This window comes from Ochotona princeps, chromosome 1, assembly GCF_030435755.1.
Source record: "Ochotona princeps isolate mOchPri1 chromosome 1, mOchPri1.hap1, whole genome shotgun sequence".
Taxonomy (NCBI): domain Eukaryota; kingdom Metazoa; phylum Chordata; class Mammalia; order Lagomorpha; family Ochotonidae; genus Ochotona; species Ochotona princeps.
The window spans coordinates 104260995-104281866 of NC_080832.1; the positions used below are offsets into that span (position 1 = coordinate 104260995).

Genomic DNA, 20872 nt, shown 5'->3' on the forward strand with positions numbered 1-20872 from the left:
GCTTTCAAGGTGAGGACATTAGCCACTAGGCCACTGCACCGGGCCCTTACCTACCTGTTTGACTTGCCGCCTGTCCCGGCCCAGGTACAAGTCACTCACTCATCTTCAGGGTACAAGTCTCTGCCAGTTAGATGTCGAAGCCCTGGGCTGGCTCACCTCCAATCAGATCAGGTGCAGCTGGGCAAAGAGGAAATGGCACAAGGAAAGGGCTGAGTTTAGACACCAAGGAGGCCTGGGTAGGATGACATGAAGATCTGGAATCTGCCAGAATATGGAAAGAAGGGACTCAGTGTCACCTAAGAGCCAGAAGAGGAAGGGGTGGGAGTAGGGCGTGTAGGGAGGGAGATGGATTTATCTGGAGCTTTGTAATTTGCATAATCGTTTTGCATCCCTTAACCTTTGTAAGTGTTCACAGCAATGGCTGTCACTTCGCAAGCTGACTGAAGAGCCGCGTCATCTATAAAAGAGGGTTAGCACAGAAGACCGTGTTGCCACTCAGTGTTCCAGTGCAGTGTCACAACCGGTAGGTGGGCAAGGAAAGCGTTTAGTTCAGGGTCACCTGGACACCAGGGCAGCCCTTGGTCACCATGCACCAGGGCTGACGTGCAGGGACATGGGGAGGCGCTGCCGCCAGGGGGAGCCCTGGGCGGGTGATGTCCACCTCCTCCCAGCTGGACCGGGCTCCTGGGGGGGGGTCCCTGCGCCTCCCCCACATCCAGCCAGGGCCGGACTGCCCACCCCGGCTTCAGGTTCATGGCCGTTCAAGGGTGTGGACTCTAGTGGCAGTTCTCACTGGAAAAGGCCGGGGTGCAGTTGACGAGGCTTGCTTCTTGAAGTTTCTGGAAGAAGGAGCGGGTGCGGGGAGACAGCGCTCGCGGGGTGGGGGTGGGAGACGCACCTAGTGACCCCTGCGCCCCCACCCCCCGCTGGGGACCTCGGCATCTGGGCTCTCCCGAATGGCGGCGGCCACAGGCCTTTTTCCCAAAGTCCCCTTCCCTGGGGGCGGTTCTTTTTGCTTCTTCAGTGAACAGCCATTCTGTTTCAAAGGTGCTTAGGGAGGTGGAGCCAGGGCCATCACACACGACAGGCTTAGGATGGGATCCTCGGCTCCGAATCCCAACAGGTGCCCTCCCTCAGCCCTGGGCGTGGGTTTCACTAACTCGCCTTTGTCCCTCACCCAGCAATCTAGAGCCTGGTCAGCCGCGGCTGCAGGCGGGGGCCGCATCCCCTCAGGAAACCACGTCCCACCCAGGCTGAAGGAGGGGTCATTGCTGACCCGCGGCTCGTGCGCTGGCTGACCTTCCTGGGGACGGCCACTCGGCCTTAGGGGCGGGGGGAGGAGTGCCATGGGCTTGGGTTTCAAGCTGGCCCTTCATAGTGACTCTGCATTTCTCTCCTCACATCCATTTTGAGTCCTCGCAGCTGTAACTCTGAGAGCAGGTTGGTGGTTTTTCCGGTCACCCTCCCCTCCAGTCCCACACCCCGCTCCTTAAGCTCTGTCCATATTCACAACCAAGGATTACAGAGTCCATTTCTGGCTTCTGTTGGAGGCTTCGTCCGCCATTTCCCAGCGTAGCCGGCTTGCCTTGGGCACTCACCGCCCCCCCACATTGCGCCAGAGAAAGATTAAACAGAGGGACGGTTCTGCAAGGCCAAAGCCCGGGGAGGGCGGAGCTGAACACAGCCCGCTTTGTGCGCCAGGGGAAGGTGAGGACCTGCCCCAAGCAGGGGCAGCCGGGTCTCCGGCAAGGCGGAGTGTTGGGGACCAGGAAGGAACTTCCCTGCCCCCCAAAATGGGACTTTGCCCGCAGAGCGCTCCCTCGTGGCCGGCAGCCATCACTGTAGTCTGACAGCAGCAGACTTCAGAACCGCTTTTTTTTTTAAAGATTTATTTTATTTTTTATTTTTTATTTTTTTAAGATTTTATTATTATTGGAAAGCCGGATATACAGAGAGGAGGAGAGACAGAGAGGAAGATCTTCCATCCGATGTTTCACTCCCCAAGTGAGCCGCAACAGGCCAGTGCGCGTCAATTCGACGCCGGGAACCAGGGACCTCTTCCAGGTCTCCCACGTGGGTGCAGGGTCCCAAAGGTTTGGGCCGTCCTCGACTGCTTTCCTAGGCTGCAAGCAGGGAGCTGGATGGGAAGTGGAGCTGCCGGGATTAGAACCGGCGCCCATATGGGATCCCGGGGCTTTCAAGGTGAGGACTTTAGCCGCTAGGCCACGCCGCCGGGCCCAAGATTTATTTTATTTTTATCATGAAGTCAGAGAACTGCTATTTTATCTCGCACCTCCCCACCCAATTTATCGGTGAAAACTGCAAGAGGTCAACAGACTGGAAAGCTGTGAGGGGACCACCATGCTGTGGGACAGCTCTTACAGCTGGCAGAGCTGCCAATAGTGCAATATAGATTCTAATCTCACAGTGAGGGGGGCAGCTAGAGAAAAGATCAAGAGTGTGATGCAAGTTTCTACATTACAGAAGTAGGAGGGGGAGAAGAGGAAGATCCTGCACCTGCGCTTGCTTATGGAGAAATGCTCCAGGGGGTTTTGGGTGGCACAGGGTAAGCAGCAAGGGCTGAGGGTGGAGAGAGAAAATTCCAGTGAGGAGCCCATAGGGCAGAATGGACAAATCTGTGAGGAGAGTAACCTGCCACCTGGCTTCTCGCCACCACAAGGGATTGGAAAAGCTGGGCTGTCTTTCTCCATACAGTGACATGCTGAGTTGCTCCAGCCGAGCCTCCAGGCCCATCAGAAGACCTTACAAAGGTGCCCTCAGAGAAGCCTGCAGTCCACAAGTCCACCTCTGGGAGAACAGAGATCCTGCTGGCTGCTGCTCAGGGGACTAGGGATCCATGGCTCTGGGCTGACTCATTCTGGAGCATTCCAAGACCTGTGCTGAAGGACTGGGGGTGGGGAAGGGGACTATGACCACAGCTCTGCTCCCACTTCCAGTCAGGAAGTCATTCTTGGGAAGAAGGGGTGGAGGGGAGAGGGTGTCTCTTCCCTGAGGGGCTCATACTGTCCTGTCCCAACCCAGCCCTCCCCAGGGCCAACTCTCACGTGCAGCCACATAGGCCCCTTGTTCCCCAGGAAGTGTGGCAGGCCAAGCTTTGGCGCTGCGGCAGGGTGCCAGCCTCATCCCGCCTGCCAGTGGTGTTGGCATGCAGCCAGGAGCTGCCTAGGGTTGCCTGGTTCATTCCTGGGGCCCAGGACAGGGCGGGGGGGGGGAGTGTGACGGTGAGACAAAGGAGGGGCATGGAGCTGTCTGTCCCCAATCCCATGAGATGGGAAGAAGTTGCCGAGAACTTGGCCTTTCTCAGTCTGGGCAGACTAACTGGGGTGTCCTGGCCCTGAGCCCGTTCCTCCCTGTTGGCCCCAGAAGGGGGCACTACAGTCCCTACAGTCCCTTCCTGGCTGTAGCAGGCTCATCCTCCCCCCTCCCTCCCAGCTCCAGGCTGGAGGACACAGGGAACCATAGAGAAAAACCAAACAAAACAAAAACAGTTTATTTAATCAGAGGGCCTCTGAGGGCACCTGGCTTCTGTTGAGTATAAAAAAAGGCAGTAAAATAGCAACTGTACAAGGGGTGTGGTGGTGTGGTGGGTAGGAATGGAGAGTGGGAGGCTGGGCAGGGGATGCCCGGGGAGAAGGGAAGGAGAGGACATAGCAGACCAGACCATACAACGGTCAGTCCTGTGCCCCCAGGGGCTCCCCACCTTCATACAGGCAGGCAAGACACGTACACACGTCCGCTTGGAGCCCAGGAGGCCCTACTGCAGGGATGGCTCATGGCTAAGTGTGGGGGTGCTCACCCAGGTGCAGAGACTGTGCCCATGACCCCCCAAAGCCCACAGCATTCCCTAGGGTGCATCTCATGGAAGCTGCCCCGCATCAAGGCTCCCAGACAGCCGGGTCCAGCACAGCAAGCAGGAGAATGAACTCAAAAAGAAAACCTCCAGGTCACTGGCGCTCAGCCCTGGCTGGGTCAAGCGAAGGGGCGGGAGGCGGGCAGGCTGTGCAGTTCCTTTTCTGTCCATCTGGGGTCACACAATCGCCCGGAACAGGAAGGAGAAGACAGCTCCCAGCGCCAGCCCCAGACTCAGGAAGAAGGCCATGATGGCGCCTGCCGTCTCTGCCTCTGCAGGCTTGACTTTCCTGGAGGACAAGGATGAGGCCAGCTTAGCCCACAACACCTGTCCTCCACCTCACGCTCCACCCACCTGCACCGGGTTCCCTGGCAGGTAGCCACTCACTTGGGCCCAAAGCACATGCAGAGGCTGGCGAGGTAGCCGTTGGAGAAGGCGAAGGCGGCCATGAAGAGGATGTACCAGGCGTCATGCTCAAACACCACGGCCAGGTAGCGGCGGGGCTGCACGTTACACAAGAGCAGCAGAGGCACGAACACCAGCCGGGCCAGCACCAGGCTTGGAAGCCAGCGGCTATCCTTCCCGGGCTGCGGGACCGGGAGGGAGAGAGTGGGGGTGGTGGACAGCAGCCCCAGCACCCCTATCCCATCCCCCAGCCTGGCTATACTGGGCCACACCCAGTGGAGCCCTGCAGGTGGGGTCATATCCTGATACAGGTGTATATACACACACACACATAGTATTGAAAGCTGCACACTTACGATCCCACGCCCAGCTGCACACACACATAGCCCTGACTCACAAGGAAAAAAGTCCCCTTTGCCAACATTATCACCACGCTTACTTGGGACTCCCCTTGAGTTTCCAGCTGATCCCCCCCACTCCCGTGCCAACTTACCCACATGAAGACAGCCGTAAGGCTTCGGCCTAGCCAGTCAAAGACGTTGAAAATCAAGAAGCAGGACACGGGAATGAAATACTTCCCTGCCAGAGGCGATGACAGGGGATGATCGTGGGTCATGAGTCAGTTATAGCAACGCCAACCCTCCTGGACCCCCAGCTTCCCTGACTGTCCGATGCAGAAGATGCTTCCAGTCCAGCACAGGGGGAAATGGACAGAACAGAGTATACCCGGTGTATGGTGTGAGGGGGAAGGTGGCCAGGGTCCCTTCTGTCCCACTCCCAACCCTTCTTGAGGCCCTCTCTGTTCCTCACCCCAGGCGCTGGTGCCTGCGATGCTGGACTTGACCTCGGCGGTCACAGCAGGAAACATCCCAATGGTGACCGTGAAGATGAAGCAGATGGACAGAGCCAGGACTGAGATCTGCAGAGAGGGCCAAGGGGTTCACCAGGTACCCCCACCTTCATGATGGCTATGCAGTAAAGAACCAAAGACTCGCCCCATCCCACTGCTCAGGAGACAAGCTGGGAAAGAGGGACCCGTCTCAGGGCAGCAAGGGAGGAAGGGGTGGCAGAGGGCTGGGCACCCGCCCCACATACGTTCTTGAGGATGGCTCGGATGGAGGGGCTTTTGTTCGTGGCCTCGGAGTTAGGGGTTGCAGTTCCAGCCTCCTCCTTCCCTGCTTTTGACTCCTCTCCTGGGGAGGCAACAAGTGGTGGAAGGATCTTCAGTTTGTGAGGAAGACAGAGCTACAGGTTTGACATGGCTGCTTCCCTATGGGCTTGGTCAGAGGTAGATACACCCCTTTCCTCAGTCCCTGACTGCAGCTTGACACCCCAACTCCCAGTCCCTGATGCTTAGTTCAGCCCCACCTCCCAACCCTTGCTGCTGCCAGATACCTTTACGTAAAACTTCCTTCACTGCCTCTAGTCCACATGCCTTGGGCACTCAAGCTTGTCCAGCACCTATCTTCTCTTCCCCAACCCTGGTTTGCTCCCCGTCTGCCCTGGCTCCTGGCTGCAAGCTAACACAGCAAACTTCCTCCAGCTACACAGACCTTTACTTATGAGGTCCAGTTTGGTCTCTTGCTCCCCAGGCCCTTCGAGCTTCAGCTGTTGGTAGTAGCGGTAGAACTCCTATCCAGCAACAGAGATGGAAGTGGTGTGGTCAGATAGATCCCCCAGGGTTTGGCCTCATACCTCCTTTGGTCTGGAGCCCTGGACACTAGCACCTCCATACCCCCACAGGCACCCACCTCTCCCTGTCATGCTCACCAGCCGGGGCAGGCCCAGGTAACAGATGATGGTCAGAACGACAACCACACAGGCCGTGATAAAGTAGCCGAAGGCACTTTCCGACAACTCTGAGCCGGCTGGGGTGGATGGTGCCAGGGGTCAGAGACTGAACCATCATTCCCTCTGCCCCCACACCCCCAGGGGGCAACGGCAGGTAGACAGGACTCACTGGCAATGGCACAGATCATGGCCACTGAGGCGAAGAAGCCTGCCAGGCCCTGGCCACTCATGATGGGGGCTGTGTAGCTAGCAGGCAGGAGGCCAGCCACACCAAAGATGCTGCCCTGCAGGATGGCGCCAAACGCTGCAGGACAAGGTAGACATCAGTAGGGGGCGCTGGGGCCAGGAGGTTTCAGGTCCCCCATTCTCCACCCCAGGCCTGGTCCCCAGTGCCCACATCAGGTTGCAGACGGGGCCTCTGCTCTGACTCCAGTGGGTCTGGTTCAGTATAAGGGCCCTTCTACCCCAGCCCTGGCTTACAGTTGATGAGCATGATCTTGATCATGGTGAGGACAAAGAAGGGCAGAGCATCCATGTGCAGCTTCACCAGGACAGCCGTGACCAGGAACACCAGCAGGATGGCCACCAGGCTGCCCAGGATCCGCACTGATTGTGGGATCCTGCCGGGGTGGTAGGGGAAGCCGAGCATGGTGGAGCTGGCCTAGAACCATGGGTGCAGGAGGGAGTGGGGGGCAGGGTGAGTACCCACCTCTGATGCAGGAAGGAGTTGAGGCAGGTGAAGAGCAGCAGAGGCAGCATGGCGCACAAGGTCATGACGTTGTTGAAGATGGCGCTGAGGGGCCTGTGCTCCAGCGATGGCACTGTGGGGGCAGCTGAGGGCTGGATGTCCTCGCTCAGCTCGGCAGTGCCCAAGGACATGTTCTGGGTCATGTCCAGGCGGTTTGTGAAATACTGCAGGAGTTGCACAGACGGGTGATGAAAACACCTTTCCTGGCTGTGTGTGTCCAGAGGAAGTGCTCCCTGGAGCCCAGCGCTCCTCCCCCACCTCCTAGCCTCACCTGAGTGGCCGTCATGAAGAAATTCCAGGGGAGCAGCGTCCCCAGCCCCAGCATGAAGAAGATAAGCCAGACAGCCTTGTATCTGCAATGGGAAGGGAAGGGAGGTCTGGGGGAGATCTGCCCGGGGAAGTGGGGAGGCAGAGACTATCCCCCTCCCTCCTGCACTGCCCTTCAGTCCCTCTGGCTGTCCCCAGAGCACAGGGCATCTGGGTTTGCATCCAAGGGCACGTGTCCTTCCAGGATGGTGTGTGTACTGGGGTAGGGGAAAGGGCACTGGATGTGGGGAGCAAGAGGGGGCCAGGAACACAGAGTAACATAGTTCACAGTCCTGGAAGACTCAGGGGACCCTGCAGGCTGGGAACCAGTGTGACCCACACATCCGGAGAGGGCTGCATGCAGAAGGCCTGCGGTGGGGGAGAGAGAGAGTAGGAAGGAACAGCAAGTGTCCTCCGTCCCCAGCAGGCAGGCTGAGCAGGGACTGTATGGTCTGACCTCAGAGCACTCTGAGTTCAAGAAACTCCCAGACCATTCTGGACCGGGTGGAACAGGCGGGCAGTCTGGAGTGGCTGGGTGTGGAGGAGCTAGAGCTGTTTTTTCCAGCCAGACAGAACCAGCTTTGTTAGTCACACCACCTAAGGCAGGGCAGGAGGTATGGGGCCACCAGACGTCATCTGGGCCTGAAGAAAGGCTGCTGCTATGGCTTGCACAGTTTGGTCCTCAGAGTCACGGGCTAATGGTACGAGGACAGTGCAAAGGCTCGCCTTGTGGCAGGACTTCTGGGAGGAGATCAGATTGGATTAGGACGTGATGATCCAACCTCTAGGATCAAATCTTGGTAGTTTTGTAAGGACAGACACTGCCTGTCTTCTGTTGTGTCACATAGGGACTCTGACCAGCAAGAGCCATCATTACCAGACAGAAAGAACCCATGCCATCTTGTACTGAGAGCCTTCAGGACTGTGGCCAGAATAAACCTCTTTCCTCAGATCATCAGCCTGCCTCACGGATTTCATTATAGTCATGCAAAGCTTACCCATGCAGCCATCTGTTCCAGGGAAGGCTTGCCTGCCAGCTCAGTGATCCTGCCCCCACCCTCTGCCCACCCCGTGAGGTCCAGATGTCTTCCACACCCTCCTGAAGGCCCAAGGCTGCTCTCTGCATGCAGGGGACAGGGACAAAGTTTGGCCAAGTTATTGAAGAGACAGGTGTGTGGCCTGGGCTACAAGGGGAGGCCTGGAGGAGCACCCACCAAGAGAACAAGCAGCCCCCATTTCCCTCCTCTGCACCCTGGGAAGAAGCTAAAGGCTGGGTTCAGAGGCCCAGAGTGGAAGGGAGAATGCCCAGCCAAGAACACACAGGATGGAAGGTTGGGAGATGAGGGCCCAGGGCATCTGGGTACATGGAGACGGGGAGGGCTCGGAGTCAGGCTGCAGGAGCGGGGAGGCTAGGCTGAGGAACCAGAAGTGTGGGAGCCACCAGGGCCTATGCTTCCTACAAGTCTCCTTAAACCCCTCTCCTCCCAGAAACTCCTGTGTGAAGTGACCTTCATTCTCCAGGGTGTGGGAGAATGGGCTGTGAGAGATCCAGCTAAGTGCTGCAGGATCCACCCACCCCCGGCCAGTCCCACCAGCCGGCAGCGGCCTAGCTTGGCAGCCTCAGGCAGGGGAGACAGGCAGGATCCAGGAGCCCAAGGTGGAAGAGGGAAGAGAGCTCAGGATCCCAGGCCCGGCTCCACGGCTCTGTTCACTTTCTCAGGCCCGGTCCCCGAGGAGAACCAGATTTAATCACAGCCTCGTTTCCCTCCACGTATGTGCTCCATCAGAGCCAGGCTCCAAAGGCACAGAAGAGAGCAAGGTCAGATGGAGGAGTGGAGGTAGGTCAGATGGAGGAGTGGAGGTGGGCCAGAGCCCTTGGAGCAAGGGGGCAGGTCTACCAGACGTGCCCTGTGAGGAGGGGAGTTGTCTGTTCTCTCCCCACAGAGGCGGCAGCAGAAGCCACACGCTGCTGGCTGGCTGTACAGCAGCCGTGGAAACACTGACAATGACCAGGGGAAGGACTGCTATCCCATTCACTCACCCACTCCAGCCTCACACACAGCCCAGCTAGCAGCCAGCACCCAGCCGAGGCATGCATGGACCCCACCCCCCATGCAGACTTGACTCATAGCCACCTGGCTGCTAGGCCAGTCGGCACTGGCCTTGGGATTCCAAAGGACATACCACCCAGCCCCTGGACCTCCCAGGCCTGCAGGTCTCCTCCCTTGTACCTGTCCTGAGGCTGGTGACTGGTTGTCATGGTGACGGTGGTGGTGTTCTTGGTGGTGCCTGGCTCGCGGCTCCCTGCCTCCGGCGCTTTCTGGGGGTTACACGCAGCAGCTTGTGAGGCCCTGGTTTTGGCCCTGTTTCCCCACAGCCTTCCTTCACACTCTTGTGGGGAGGAGGAAAAGGAGGAGGCAGAGCAGACGGAGTCCACAAGCCTAAAAGTCCCCAGGGACCCTGGCCCTCAGGACTGCTCCCCTTCCCCCCACCAGGCCCCCTGACCCAGCAGCCCAATCCTGTCCTGGGTGGGGGCCCCCTGCCGGCTCAGGCTCTACCTGGCTCCCCGCCTGGCCGCTGCCACTGCTATTTTTATCCAGCAGCCGAAGCAGTTTAGAAGCTGGGGAACAGGAGGGTGGAGAGTGCAGGGAAGGAGGGGGAAGCTCGGTGGAAAGGGAGGGAGAGACAGCCAGAGAAGGCAAGGGAAGATGGGAGAGGGTCAGGGAGTGTGGGGACAATGGAAGGAAGGACAGGAGGAGGGGCACAGAGGCAGGGGATTGGGCGGCGGGGGGAGGCAAAGGCAGCTCCCTCTGCCAGCCAGAGCCCCCCACACCCTGCCTTCCTGGCAAGGGTAGGTGCTGAGAAGCCTGTCTCCTCCTAGTGGCTCCCCAGATCCTCCCAGCCTCTGTTGGTGACACCTCAACCTTTTCTTTCCAGCTACTGTCCAGGGACTTTCTAGATCTTGGACAGTTTCCCAAGAAAAGATTTCACAATGGGAACTGGGACACAATACAGTCCTTCTCATAACATGGCTTGGTCCCCCACCCCCACCTTCACCCTCGACCCCCAATCCTGACCCTAGGGTCACTCCATCCACCCCCTCAGTTCCTCTCTAACTTAGACCCAGATCCCTTTCCTCTTCCCCTTTCTGAGAGTAGCCTGGAAGGGAAGATGGGGGCCAGGGGGAAGCAGTAGACAGTGCACAGAGGCCTGGGAATGTGCAGTTCCCAAGATGCCAGCTCATCTGTGAAGTGCTCCCGTTATTGGCCCCCTGTGGAGGAGGACGCCTGTGGCATCAGCTGGCCTGGGCAGCAGGCAATCACCCACAGGCACAGCCACCCTCTCCACCCCGCCTCCCTCCCCTCACCAAGGCCTAAAGGGACTAGGCCCACCAGCCAGAATATTTTCCACCTAGCACTCACCAGATGCTCAGACTGGCCAGCAAAAGGGCGGAGGCAGACGGGGCCTGGGCAGTCCCTAGGAGGCAGTCCCAGCCCTGGCACAGGCAGCAGGAACTTGTCCACAGGTTCCTGAGTGAAGGTCTAGAATGAGAATGGTGGAACTGGGCTTATCGGGAGAGCAGCCGGTGGTTTGCCAGGCCCCATTCTCAGAAGCCTCCAGGGAGATATCCAGCCACCCTGCTACTGAGGAGATAAGAGAGCAGGAGTCTCGGCAGGGGGCAGGGGCGGGCCGCCTAGCAGGTGCAGTGCTCCCAGCTGAGTCAAACCAAATGCGCACATCCGCTGGTCCCGAGGAACTCTCAGGGGGCTTCCCCACACTCCAGCGGGGCAAAGTCCAGCCTCACCAAAGGGCTTTCCAGAACCTCAGCCCACACTTGAATTGGAGGGGAATGATTCAGATGGAGTTCCTGGCTCCAGGCCTAACCTGGCCCAGCCATAATGGTTGTAGCCAACTGTGGAGTGGACCAGCTGATGGGAGTTTGGTGCAGTGGTTAAGCCCACGCGGTTCATTATGCTGACATCCCATATCAGAGTGCTGGGTTTAAGCCCCAGAGCCTTCCCTGTCATCCAGTTTCCTGCCAAGGTGCACCCAGGAAGGCAACTGGTCCAAGAACCCTGCTACCCATGTGGGAGACCTGAACCGAGTTCCAGGCTCCTGATTGGAACAGCTTATGGGCATTTGGGGAGTCAATCAGCAGATGGAAAATCTCTTTTTGCTCTTCCAGTAAAATGCAAGCATAAATAAAAAAAATTTAGAGACGAGTTTCTTTTGGGGTACAGGTGTTCATAATATGCACTTTCCATGGCATTTTTTTAAAAAAAGATTTATTTATTTTATTGGAAAGGCAGATGTACAAAGAGGAGGAGAGACAGAGAGGAAGATCATCCGTTCGATGATTAACTCCCCAAGTGGCTGCAACGGCCAGTGCTGTGCTGATCCAAAGCCAGGAGCCGGGAACCTCTGTTCGGGTCTCTCATGCGGGTGCAGGGATCCAAGGCTTTGGGCCAACTGCTTTCCCAGGCCACTAGCAGGGAGCTGGATGGGAAGTGGAGCTGCCGGGATTAGAATCAGCGCCCATATGGGATCCTGGACGTTCAAGGAGAGGACCTTAACCATTACGCTATCGTGCCAGGCCCTCTGGTACACATTTTTAAATCCATGTGCACAAAGTGTCGTTAAAAATGCCATGGAGGGCCTGGCCTTGGGACCCGTCACCCGCGTGGGAGACACGGACAGAGGTTCCTGGCTCCTGGCTTCGGATCGGCACAGCACTGGCTGTTGCGGCCACTTGGGGAGTGACTCACTGGACGGAAGCTCTTCCGCTCTGTCTCTCCTCCTCTCTGTACATCTGCCTTTCCAATAAAACAAATCTTTTTTAAAAAAATGTGTGCCAGAAGAAACATTTTCTAATTCATCCTTCCCTGAACTCTTTGAGGTCTGCTCGTATCTAGTTAGAACCTTGGCATCCCAGCCAGGCAGTATTTCAAGCACCGAAAGCCAGACTGGTGAACAAGCGCACTGCCATTTCCTAGGGGAATGGGACCACAGGTTGGCACTCCACCCCTGCCAGGCTCTCCTCTCAGGACACACTCTGCTCCACCCTGCACCTCACACATGAAAAGTTTCAGGCAGTCCTAAGCAGGTGCAGCCTCAAACCAGACAATAGGGTAGGGACCACAGCATCCCATTCCCTTGGGAACCCTGGCCTAGGCCCAGAGCATGGTATACTCCTGCCTCCACCTAGCTCCATCCCCACTCCAGCCATCCTTAGCAGCCCCCACCCCTGCATCCACGGACAGCACCTTACCACCACCACCTGCTGCTTCATCCCGACATTCAGCAAGCCAGACTTGATGTTCTTGTTTCTGTTCTGCCTCTGCCCAGCAGCCACCAGGGATCTGACAGCCTGGGGCATCTGGTGTCTCTCCAGCCATGCCTTGGCCTGCACAGTGCAGCCCTGGAAGCAGCCAGCCACAGGAGCACTTTCCTGATCCTAGGCTCTGGACCCCTGCTCTCGCTCTCTTCCCTCTAAACACACACTGGGGTGAGCATCACATGGGGGACCCACCTCCCCATCCCACACAGGGTCATTCACTGTCTGTAGTTCCCCCCTCTTGCTCACAACCACAGGACTAGATCCTTCCCACTCAACACATGGGGCCAGCTGAGGTTCTATCAAGAAACAGAGAGCGCAGGTGCTGAGTTTCAATCTCAAAGGGACAGCTTAATCTAGGTTCTTGCTTGGGGTAGGGAGGGTTATTGAAGGCTGCTTCCCAGCCCTTCCGAAGGAGGCACTCGGCCTCAGCTCAAGGGAAAAAAATAAGGTTGAGGCCAAGTTCAGTGTTAGCTCAGTTGTAAGGCATCCTACAACCAACCACATTCTCTCTCTCTCCACACACACACACACACACACACACACACACACACCCTGGCAGGGACTGGGGGTTATTACTGGGCAAAGAGAGTGGTCAGGGGGGTTGGGAGAGGCCCCAAGTTAAGTTACGGACAGGGGAAGGGCCCGCCTTCATTCCCATCATTGTTCTCCCTAGGGAAGAAATCCTCTTGGTGGTGGGAGGGGGTGTCCTTGTCCTTTCACACATTTGCTCCGTAAGAGTAAATAAGGACGCTCCCAGGAAGAAAAGACCCGAGACAAGAGTTGGCCTGGTAAAAAGGACGGGGTAAAGGGACGGCTCACATATCCCCAAGTCTCTCCCCAGCATCCCCAACCCCCTCCATCGCAGTTGGCGGCGTGGCCCCTCCCCTGGACCAACAACAAAATCGATCGGGATTAACCGTCCACTCGCCGGCCCCTGGCGCAGGTCAGCGTAGCAACAGACGGCTTGGGGCCCCGGGAGCCAGGTCACCCATGTGTTGCGAGTCCGGGTCCCCCTAGGGTTCTCCCTTCCCCGGCGCTCCGGCCCGCGGGCGCCACGTGCTGCGCGCGACTCTGCACCGGGAAGAGGGGGGGCCCCCGCCCGGCGTCCCCGTCTTCGGGCGGCCCGGAGCTGTCAGGCCCGGCCTCCCTGTCCTCGTGGCAGGCGGGAAGCGGCGCCTTGAGCCGCTGGGCAGTCCCCAGCACCCTTCACCCCGAGCCCTCGGGAGTACCTGGCGGAGAAGCAGTCCTCCGGCGTTGGGGTCCGCGTGCTCTCTGAGCAGCTTCCCGCGCCCGCCCAAGCACTTTGAAACCCGCCCTGCGCTGGGCCCGCCCCCCGGGCCTCCCGGCCCCCGCCTCCGCCGCCCCGCCCCGCCCGCCGCCCCCACCCGGGACCAGCGCCGTGCGCTCCGGCTCTTTTTCTGTGGATGGGATCTCTTTGGGTCCTGCCCAGGCTGTCACAGGGGCACAGGGGGTCGGAGGGTGCAGCCCCGCACTAGGTTCCCCTGGGCGGGAGGTGGGGTAGGTGGGGGCTGGCCCCCTCCCCACAGATTCCACTTCGGGCGTTCACCTCAAATGTGGCCTCCTTGGCCCCCTTCGCCACTTCTCACTGCAGCCTCTTCTAGGCCACCATTGGTGTTCCAGACCCCCCATCCCTCCAAGAGGAGGGAGGGACTTGCTCTAAGTTTTCCCACCCTCTCGTTGCTGAGGCAGACCTGAGCCGGAACCACCAACACAGCAAAGCCCACTGCTTTGTCTCTGATGCAGGAGATGCTGAGACATGCTGAAGAATGGGGAAACAGACAGTTGGGGAAGGGGAAGAGAGAAAGCCAGGTACAGCCTTCTGTCCTGAGCGAACCCCATTGTCCCATTAGTTAGGGACTAACTGGAAGCCACCCTGGGAGATACATATTCCCTGGCCCCCATCTTGACAGGGAGGGATGGTCAGTGGTCACTGGTGGTCCCTGGGCACCCCCACAAGGAGGCATGCAGACTCCCTCCTTTTTCATTGGGCAGTGATGGCCTGTGTGTAAGTGGGGTTGGGATGGGGGTTGTCATTTGCAGCCCCCACACTTGCACTCCGTCCAGCAGCTGAAGAGGGGATGAGGGCAGCAGATCCTGGGGCAGCCTGTCCCTGGGAGAAGCCACAGACGCTAATTAACAATTAGCCGTCTGTAATAACATCATAGGGCTGATGCACAGACAGATACCCGCCCCAGCCCACTGGGGCAAGAATGGGCCCAGAGAGAAACAGAGCAGAGTATAAATGGGTACCCCTCCCAGGTCACACCAGAGGAAACAGGTCACCCCCAACCCTAAGGCTGGTTGTCCCACAGAAATGACACACATCTCCATCCATACTCCAGCTCCCAGTCCCGGCCCTAAGCAAACAGAGGTCAGGAAGGAGGGCTAGCATGCTGTTTTTCCAAGCACTGCCCTGTGGCTCACGGTGGCTTCATGTCTGTACAGCCCACCCCCGTATTTGTTCAGTCTCTTTCTCTTCCTCTCTCAGCGCGGTCTCCTGCTCCCCTGGGTACCACACCTCCCCCCACATGCCTCCCTCCCACCTTCCTCTCCCTGCCCTGGCCTGAGGGGGTGGCAGGCTTGGTGGTCAGAGAGCCCCTGGCTAAGCATGCCCAGCACCACCGCCACTGGCTGCAGTTATGTGCAGAGGGGGCCAGAAGTAGAAGGAAATTGGAGGGAAGTGGTCAGCATTGCTGGTCAGTGGGGGGCGTGGCATCCGTTTGTCACCCCCATGGGGCCTGGCCTGCCAGGCAGATGGTAATAGCTAGGGCTGTTGTTGTTGGCAAAGAGCCCACGTGGCACACACACCACACCTGGGCCCCCAGCCAGCACCCACACGGCTGTGGATAGATACACCTCCCCAGGCAGCATCGGCTGCTGGGTGTCTGGGCCCTCTGCTGGACAGTCTAGGAAGCCTCAGCACAAACAGGCCTGCCTTATGTCCAGCTGGGCAGCCCTCTTCACTCAGGGTGAAGAGTTCTCTCCACTTCCTCAGCCTCAGCTCCTGAGCACAAGATGGAGGGGAGTGTTAGGAATCAGCTGGTTCACCCGCAAACTGTTCCTCCTTGTAAGCCCCAAACAGGGCCTTTCCACCCCTTGCACACAGTCTTCTATCTTTCCCAGGCCCGGGTCCTGCAGGTGTGTTTTGCTCCAGTTGGGACAGAGTCAGTAGCCAGCGCATGTGCACACACACACACAAACACGTTCTCAGCTGAGTATGTGATGTTATCTCTATGGCCTTGGGTGGTAAGGCTGAGGGCAAGGTGAAGCCAGTGAACCGTTGGCCTGGAGCTGCCAAAGTTAAAAAGGGGTTCCCAAAACACAGAGGAAATCAAGATCCTGTTTAATGCAATGTTTACAAAACAAAGCTCAAGCAAAGAGTCCCGGACTGGATAAAGCAACAAAACTACAAATAGAGGCAGGTGTGCACACAGGGTGGCTAACGCATCAGGGTTCCTCATGAGCACAGGGCCGGACTGTGCTCAGGCCTCCGGGAATCTCCTAAGCGCTGGGAGGAGCTAAGGAGTCTGTTAGCCGACTGGGGTCTTCGCAGTCCCCCAAACGTATCCCTTCCTCCAGAAATTGCAGACCGCGACTCCTCAGACCCACCGGAAGTCCTCCTATCATGCCCGCACAACCCCGCCCGGCCAGGCCCTCCCCCGCGCACCTGCTGAGACTCAAGAGGGGGCCTCGGGACTTGAGGACGTGTTGGGAGGGGGTGGGGGGAGGGCGGAAATTTCCAGGCCGGCCGACTCCCGGTGCTGCCCCCCTTTCGGTCGCCTCACCTCGGGGCTCTGCCCGTGGCCATGGCGGGAAAGCGCTGTCGCCAGCACCAGGTCTGACGCGTCTTTGCCGCCGGCCAGGAGACTCGGCTGCAACCCGCGGTCGTGGCGCGCGCCCCGGGCCCGCCGCTCGCCGCTCGGGGGCCTGCAGCGTTCCGTGGAGCCGGAGAGAATTGAGGTCGGCCTGGGTCTGCGCGGGCACGCGGGGTGAAGGGAGCGGCGGCTCGGACCCCTTTACTGCAGGTGGTCTTTGAGAGAGGGATGCACGTGCTCCGGCTTTGCGGACCCGGCAGGAAGCAGATGGTGTGGGCGGGGCTGGCGTGCGGGGAGGAGTCGCTGCTGAGGTCTCACTTCTCCCTGGCCCAAGCTTGTGACCACCGTGACAGGGGCCTGACTTCCTAACCCCAGGAGCCTGAACCCCGGGACTTGCTTAGCGCTGGGAACAAGCAAATGTCCTGGGCACCTGGATGCAAATATAACGACTCCTGCGTGAGCTTCAAGGACTGCCCCGCCGGAAAAGGGGAAGTGCAGAGGTCAATCCTGCAGGTCTTCCCCATCCCATCTCTCCCAAGAGTGGGGCGACCCTCAGGGCATCTGCCTTGACTGCGGGCCCACTGGACCCCTGAACAAGTAAATTTCCCTATCCCCACCACCACTCCTGGTTGCCAAGGCTGCACACTCAACCCAGGACTTTCCTGGCAACTATGAATGACAGTCAATCTTCTGCCTTGGTCACCAGTGCACCTGCCAAGTGAGACTGGTTCCAGGCTGCGAGCACCCACCGAGATGGGCCCAGCCACAAACGGTAACGGAAAGTCTTACCCAAGTCTTCCCCCACCCGCTACCCCTAATCCCATCTACCTGGCCCAGATTCAAGTGTTGCCAGACAACAACGGTGATTTCTTGAGGACCTACTGTACACTGAGCACCCAAGTTCTTGCTATTTTCAGGTGGATTGCTGTTTTCCAGGTGGGAAATCAGTCTGGGTTCAGATCTCCTTTCTTAGCTTCATATCACCTTGATGCTTCCCTTCCCCCACCATTTGCCTGGAGACTACTGCTCCTCCTGGACGTTTTATTTTTACATAAAGATTTTTATTTATTTGAGTTACACAAAGAGGGCAACAGTCAGGCTGACGCCAGTAACTTCTGGGTTCCCTCATGGATGCAGGAGCCAAAGGTTGGGCTGTCCCCACTGCCTTCCTAGGTCATTTGCAGGAAGCTGGATCAGAAAACTGGTGCAGCATGGACATGGGATGCTGTGAGGAGTTGCAGGTAGCAGCTTATCTGCCATGCCTCAATGCTGATCCCCAGAAAGATACTTATGGAAGCTGAGGGGCATGTCCAAGGCAGATGCCTTCTTCATGTAGTTCTGTCTCTTCTGCCCACTAGACAGGCTACAATCAGTGCTGGTGCCAGGACTCTTAATCTGAAAGAAAACTTTTTGAGGAATACACCTGCTGCAACCAGACTCGCAGCCCCTCACTTTTGGCGGCCTAATTCCTTCCTCCTCTCTGGTCGGTCAGCCACTTGGGAGGCCTCCCCGGTGGCTTCTGGCGGCTGTCGCTGGCTGAGGACAAACAACAGGCAGCCCAGCAAAGCCTCGCGTGTGCCCTGGGAGCCCAGGCGTTGAGCCAGTCGGCGCAGCAGGGGCAGGAGGTACTGGCGGGCCAGACGGGCAGCAGGCAGCAGTAGGCGGGACAACAGTGTTCGCAGCAGTAGCGGAAGCAGAGGAGCTGGCATGGCAGGTTCAGTGGACTTGGACTTCTTGCTCCTGCTTTGATCTGCGAAGACATGGGGTGACCACAAGTTCCCTTGCCCTTTGCCTCACTTTCTCTGGAGCTCCCCAGACCTCGCTTCTTGGATTGTTTTTCTGCTTTGCAGAAGCTCTTTCTCTTGGGGAGATACTTTGGCCAGGAGAGTTCTCATCATAGTTCAAGTGAGGTGATGGTGCCAAGGCAGTAACCCCGCTGGAGCTGGGACCCATAGCGCACATCCCGCCATGCTGGACTTGGCCTCCCAGGGCTCCTTCCAGCCCCTCCCCCCACCTTGCTTTTCTCTAATCACCCCCTGCTTTTGCATGTCCTCATCCCCCTCATTTTCCCCTTCTTGCCCAATCCTATGGTCCTTCCCCACCCCCAGACACATCTAGTTTTTCTTTTGGGGACTCCTGACCCACCTCGAACCAACAGCCCCCTCCCTCCTAGTCCCCTGTGCCCGCTGATCAGTGGCAGCTCTCACCAGTCAGAACGACTTGCTGCTCAGTCACTCCTGGGCTGAATTTGCCTGCAGTGGAGACAGCCTCACTGGAAGCAGCACTGTTGCCCCACCCAGCTCAGCTTGCCCCAAGGGGGAGGTGCAGGGAGGAGACAGCTGTCCCCTGGCACCTGGTATGAGGGGAGGGGGTGACTGGACCACCTGTCGTGGGGGAGGAGGGAGCCCATGCAGGAATTCCCCTGGCTGGGTCTGGACCTCAGAGCTGGATTCCAGGCTGCGCTTTCTCTCTGTACGGCTTGGAGCCTGTGGACTCTTATGGGCTCCTGGTCCCTGTGAAGAACTGAAATGAGACTTGGAGAAGACCCTGTTTACCCAGACCTCAGAGCAGCCAGGCTATAACCCAGGTGTGTTCCGAGTGGCATCAGCAAGGAGCTGGGAATCCTAGGTGGGTACACGTGGCAGAGGAGAAGAGGCACAAACTAGCTCATAGCTGGCCACAGTTGGACAGAACTGAGTGACATTGCACTTCCAGCCCCACTCACCTTTGCACTTCCAAATCAAATGAGTTTCCATGAGACATACTGTTGTGCCCAGATTTTGTGATCCCCGGAAATCACCAGGAGTCTGAAGTTGATCCAAGTGCGTCAGGATGGTTTATTCAAGTTCAGCACATCCAAGCCTGGGTTCTTGGTTGAGAGCAGACAGCTGGCTGGCCAGCTGGGCCGGGACCAACATCCCATACCAGAGTGTGGCCCCAAACAACACATTCATAGGGTTTTTGTAGGGTCAGTCTACAATAGCTTGAAAAGGGAAATTCACATTAGCCTGCAAGGTGTGTGTGGGGGAGGGGAAAGCACACATTCCCTTCCTATCTTGGCTGCACAGCTCATACCTCCAGCAACTAAGGTAAGCACCCACTTAATTACTTGGAGCCACCTGTGAAGTAACCAGACATAGGTGGGTCTTGATTCATAAGAATTGGAACCCCCCCACAAAAAAAAGAATTGGGCCCCATCAGTGTTAAAGGTCACATAGGTGGCTAGAGGTCACATAGGCTATTAGCCTGCAAGCTCATATAGTTTGTTAGTAACAATGAGCCATGAACAAATGGTTGGGATTTTGATACTGAGATTCTTCAACATCTACAAGATGGCTAAATATATCTTGGGCAGGGGAGTTATAAGCCTGAGTTTTATTTATTTATTAAAGATCTATTTATTTTTATTGGAAAGACATATTTACAGAGACAGAAGGAAAGATCTTCCATCCAATGGTTTACTCCCCAAATGACTGCAATAGTCAGAGCTGAGTCAACCCAAAACAGGAGTCAGGAGCCTCCTCCGGGTCTCCCACATGGGTGCAGCGTCCCAAGGCTTTGGGTCATCCTCCACTGCTTTCTACCAGCAGGGAACTGCATAGGAAGTGGAGCAGCTGGGACATGAACCAGCACCCATGTGGGATGCTGGTGCTGTCAGGCAGAGTATTCAATCAACTGAGCCATTGTGCCAGGCCCTTATTTATTTATTTTAAAGATTTACTTTATTTGAAAGGCAAAGTTGGAGATTGAGAGTTATTTTCCACCTATTGATTCATTCCCTATGGCTGCTACAGCCAGAGCTGGGCCATGCTACAACCAGGAGCCAATTTGCTTCTTCTGGCTCTTCTGCATGCAGGGACCCAAGACCACGGCCCAGCCTCTGTTCTTTTCCCACCGCATTAGCGGAGAGCTGGTATTAGAAGCAGAACAGCTGGGATTCGAACTGGCACTGGTATGAAATGTCACACTGCAGGTGGTAGCTTCACCTAGTACACCACAATACCTGCCCAAGCTTAGGTCTTATTTTTATTTTTTTGAACATCTCATTCTTCTGGTTCATAAAAAATGTGTCCTGGGGCAGGTGTTTGGTGTAGTGGGTAAGATGCCATGCATCCCACATTCAAGCTCCTGGATTCACGTCACAATCCCCCTTGTGATTCCAGCTTCCTGCTAATACACACCCTGGAAGGCAAAAAAATGTTGATGGCTCAAGTCCTTGTGTGCCTGTGACCCTCATCAGAGACCTGTATTGGGCTGCTGGATCCCAGCTGGGCCTAGCCTCTGCTGCTGTGAGCATTTGGGAAAGAAGCAGCTCTGTGTGTCTAGGTCTCTGCTCTTCAACAAGTAATTGTTGAAAAACAAATTGTTGAAGGGCCTGGTGCAATGGTTTAGTGGCTAAATCCTCATCTTGCACACTTGGGATCCCATATAGATGGCGGTTTGTGTCCTGGCTGCTCCACTTCTCTTTCAGCTCCCTGCTTGTGGCCTGGGAGAGCAATAGAGGATGGCTCAAAGCCTTAGAACCCTGCAATCATGTGGGAGACCCAGAAGAAGCTCTTGGCTTCTGGCTTTAGAAC

General features: G+C 57.3%; 2 protein-coding genes across 3 annotated transcripts; both read right to left on the minus strand.

The window, feature by feature from the left end:
- Positions 1 to 3495: 3495 nt before the first annotated feature.
- On the minus strand, positions 3496 to 16544 carry SLC29A1 (solute carrier family 29 member 1 (Augustine blood group)). 2 transcript variants are annotated; one of them, XM_004590406.4, is made up of 14 exons: positions 16148 to 16544; positions 10544 to 10663; positions 9353 to 9441; positions 7087 to 7168; positions 6777 to 6979; positions 6548 to 6687; positions 6237 to 6371; positions 6047 to 6144; positions 5830 to 5908; positions 5372 to 5469; positions 5087 to 5195; positions 4770 to 4855; positions 4259 to 4458; positions 3496 to 4160 (listed from the first exon to the last, which is right to left on the minus strand). In XM_004590406.4, exons 3-14 carry the CDS (start codon positions 9379 to 9381, stop codon positions 4049 to 4051), a joined length of 1371 nt encoding a protein of 456 aa, XP_004590463.1. In that variant the 5' UTR covers positions 9382 to 9441; positions 10544 to 10663; positions 16148 to 16544; the 3' UTR covers positions 3496 to 4048. The 2 variants fall into 2 exon arrangements, with proteins under 2 accessions (XP_004590463.1, XP_058518405.1); XM_058662422.1 differs by lacking the exon at positions 16148 to 16544 and adding an exon at positions 13689 to 13810.
- Positions 16545 to 17646: 1102 nt separating this feature from the next.
- Positions 17647 to 18219, minus strand: MYMX (myomixer, myoblast fusion factor). The gene has a single exon (XM_036494200.2). It carries the CDS (start codon positions 18002 to 18004, stop codon positions 17744 to 17746), a length of 261 nt encoding a protein of 86 aa, XP_036350093.1. The 5' UTR covers positions 18005 to 18219; the 3' UTR covers positions 17647 to 17743.
- Positions 18220 to 20872: the final 2653 nt, after the last annotated feature.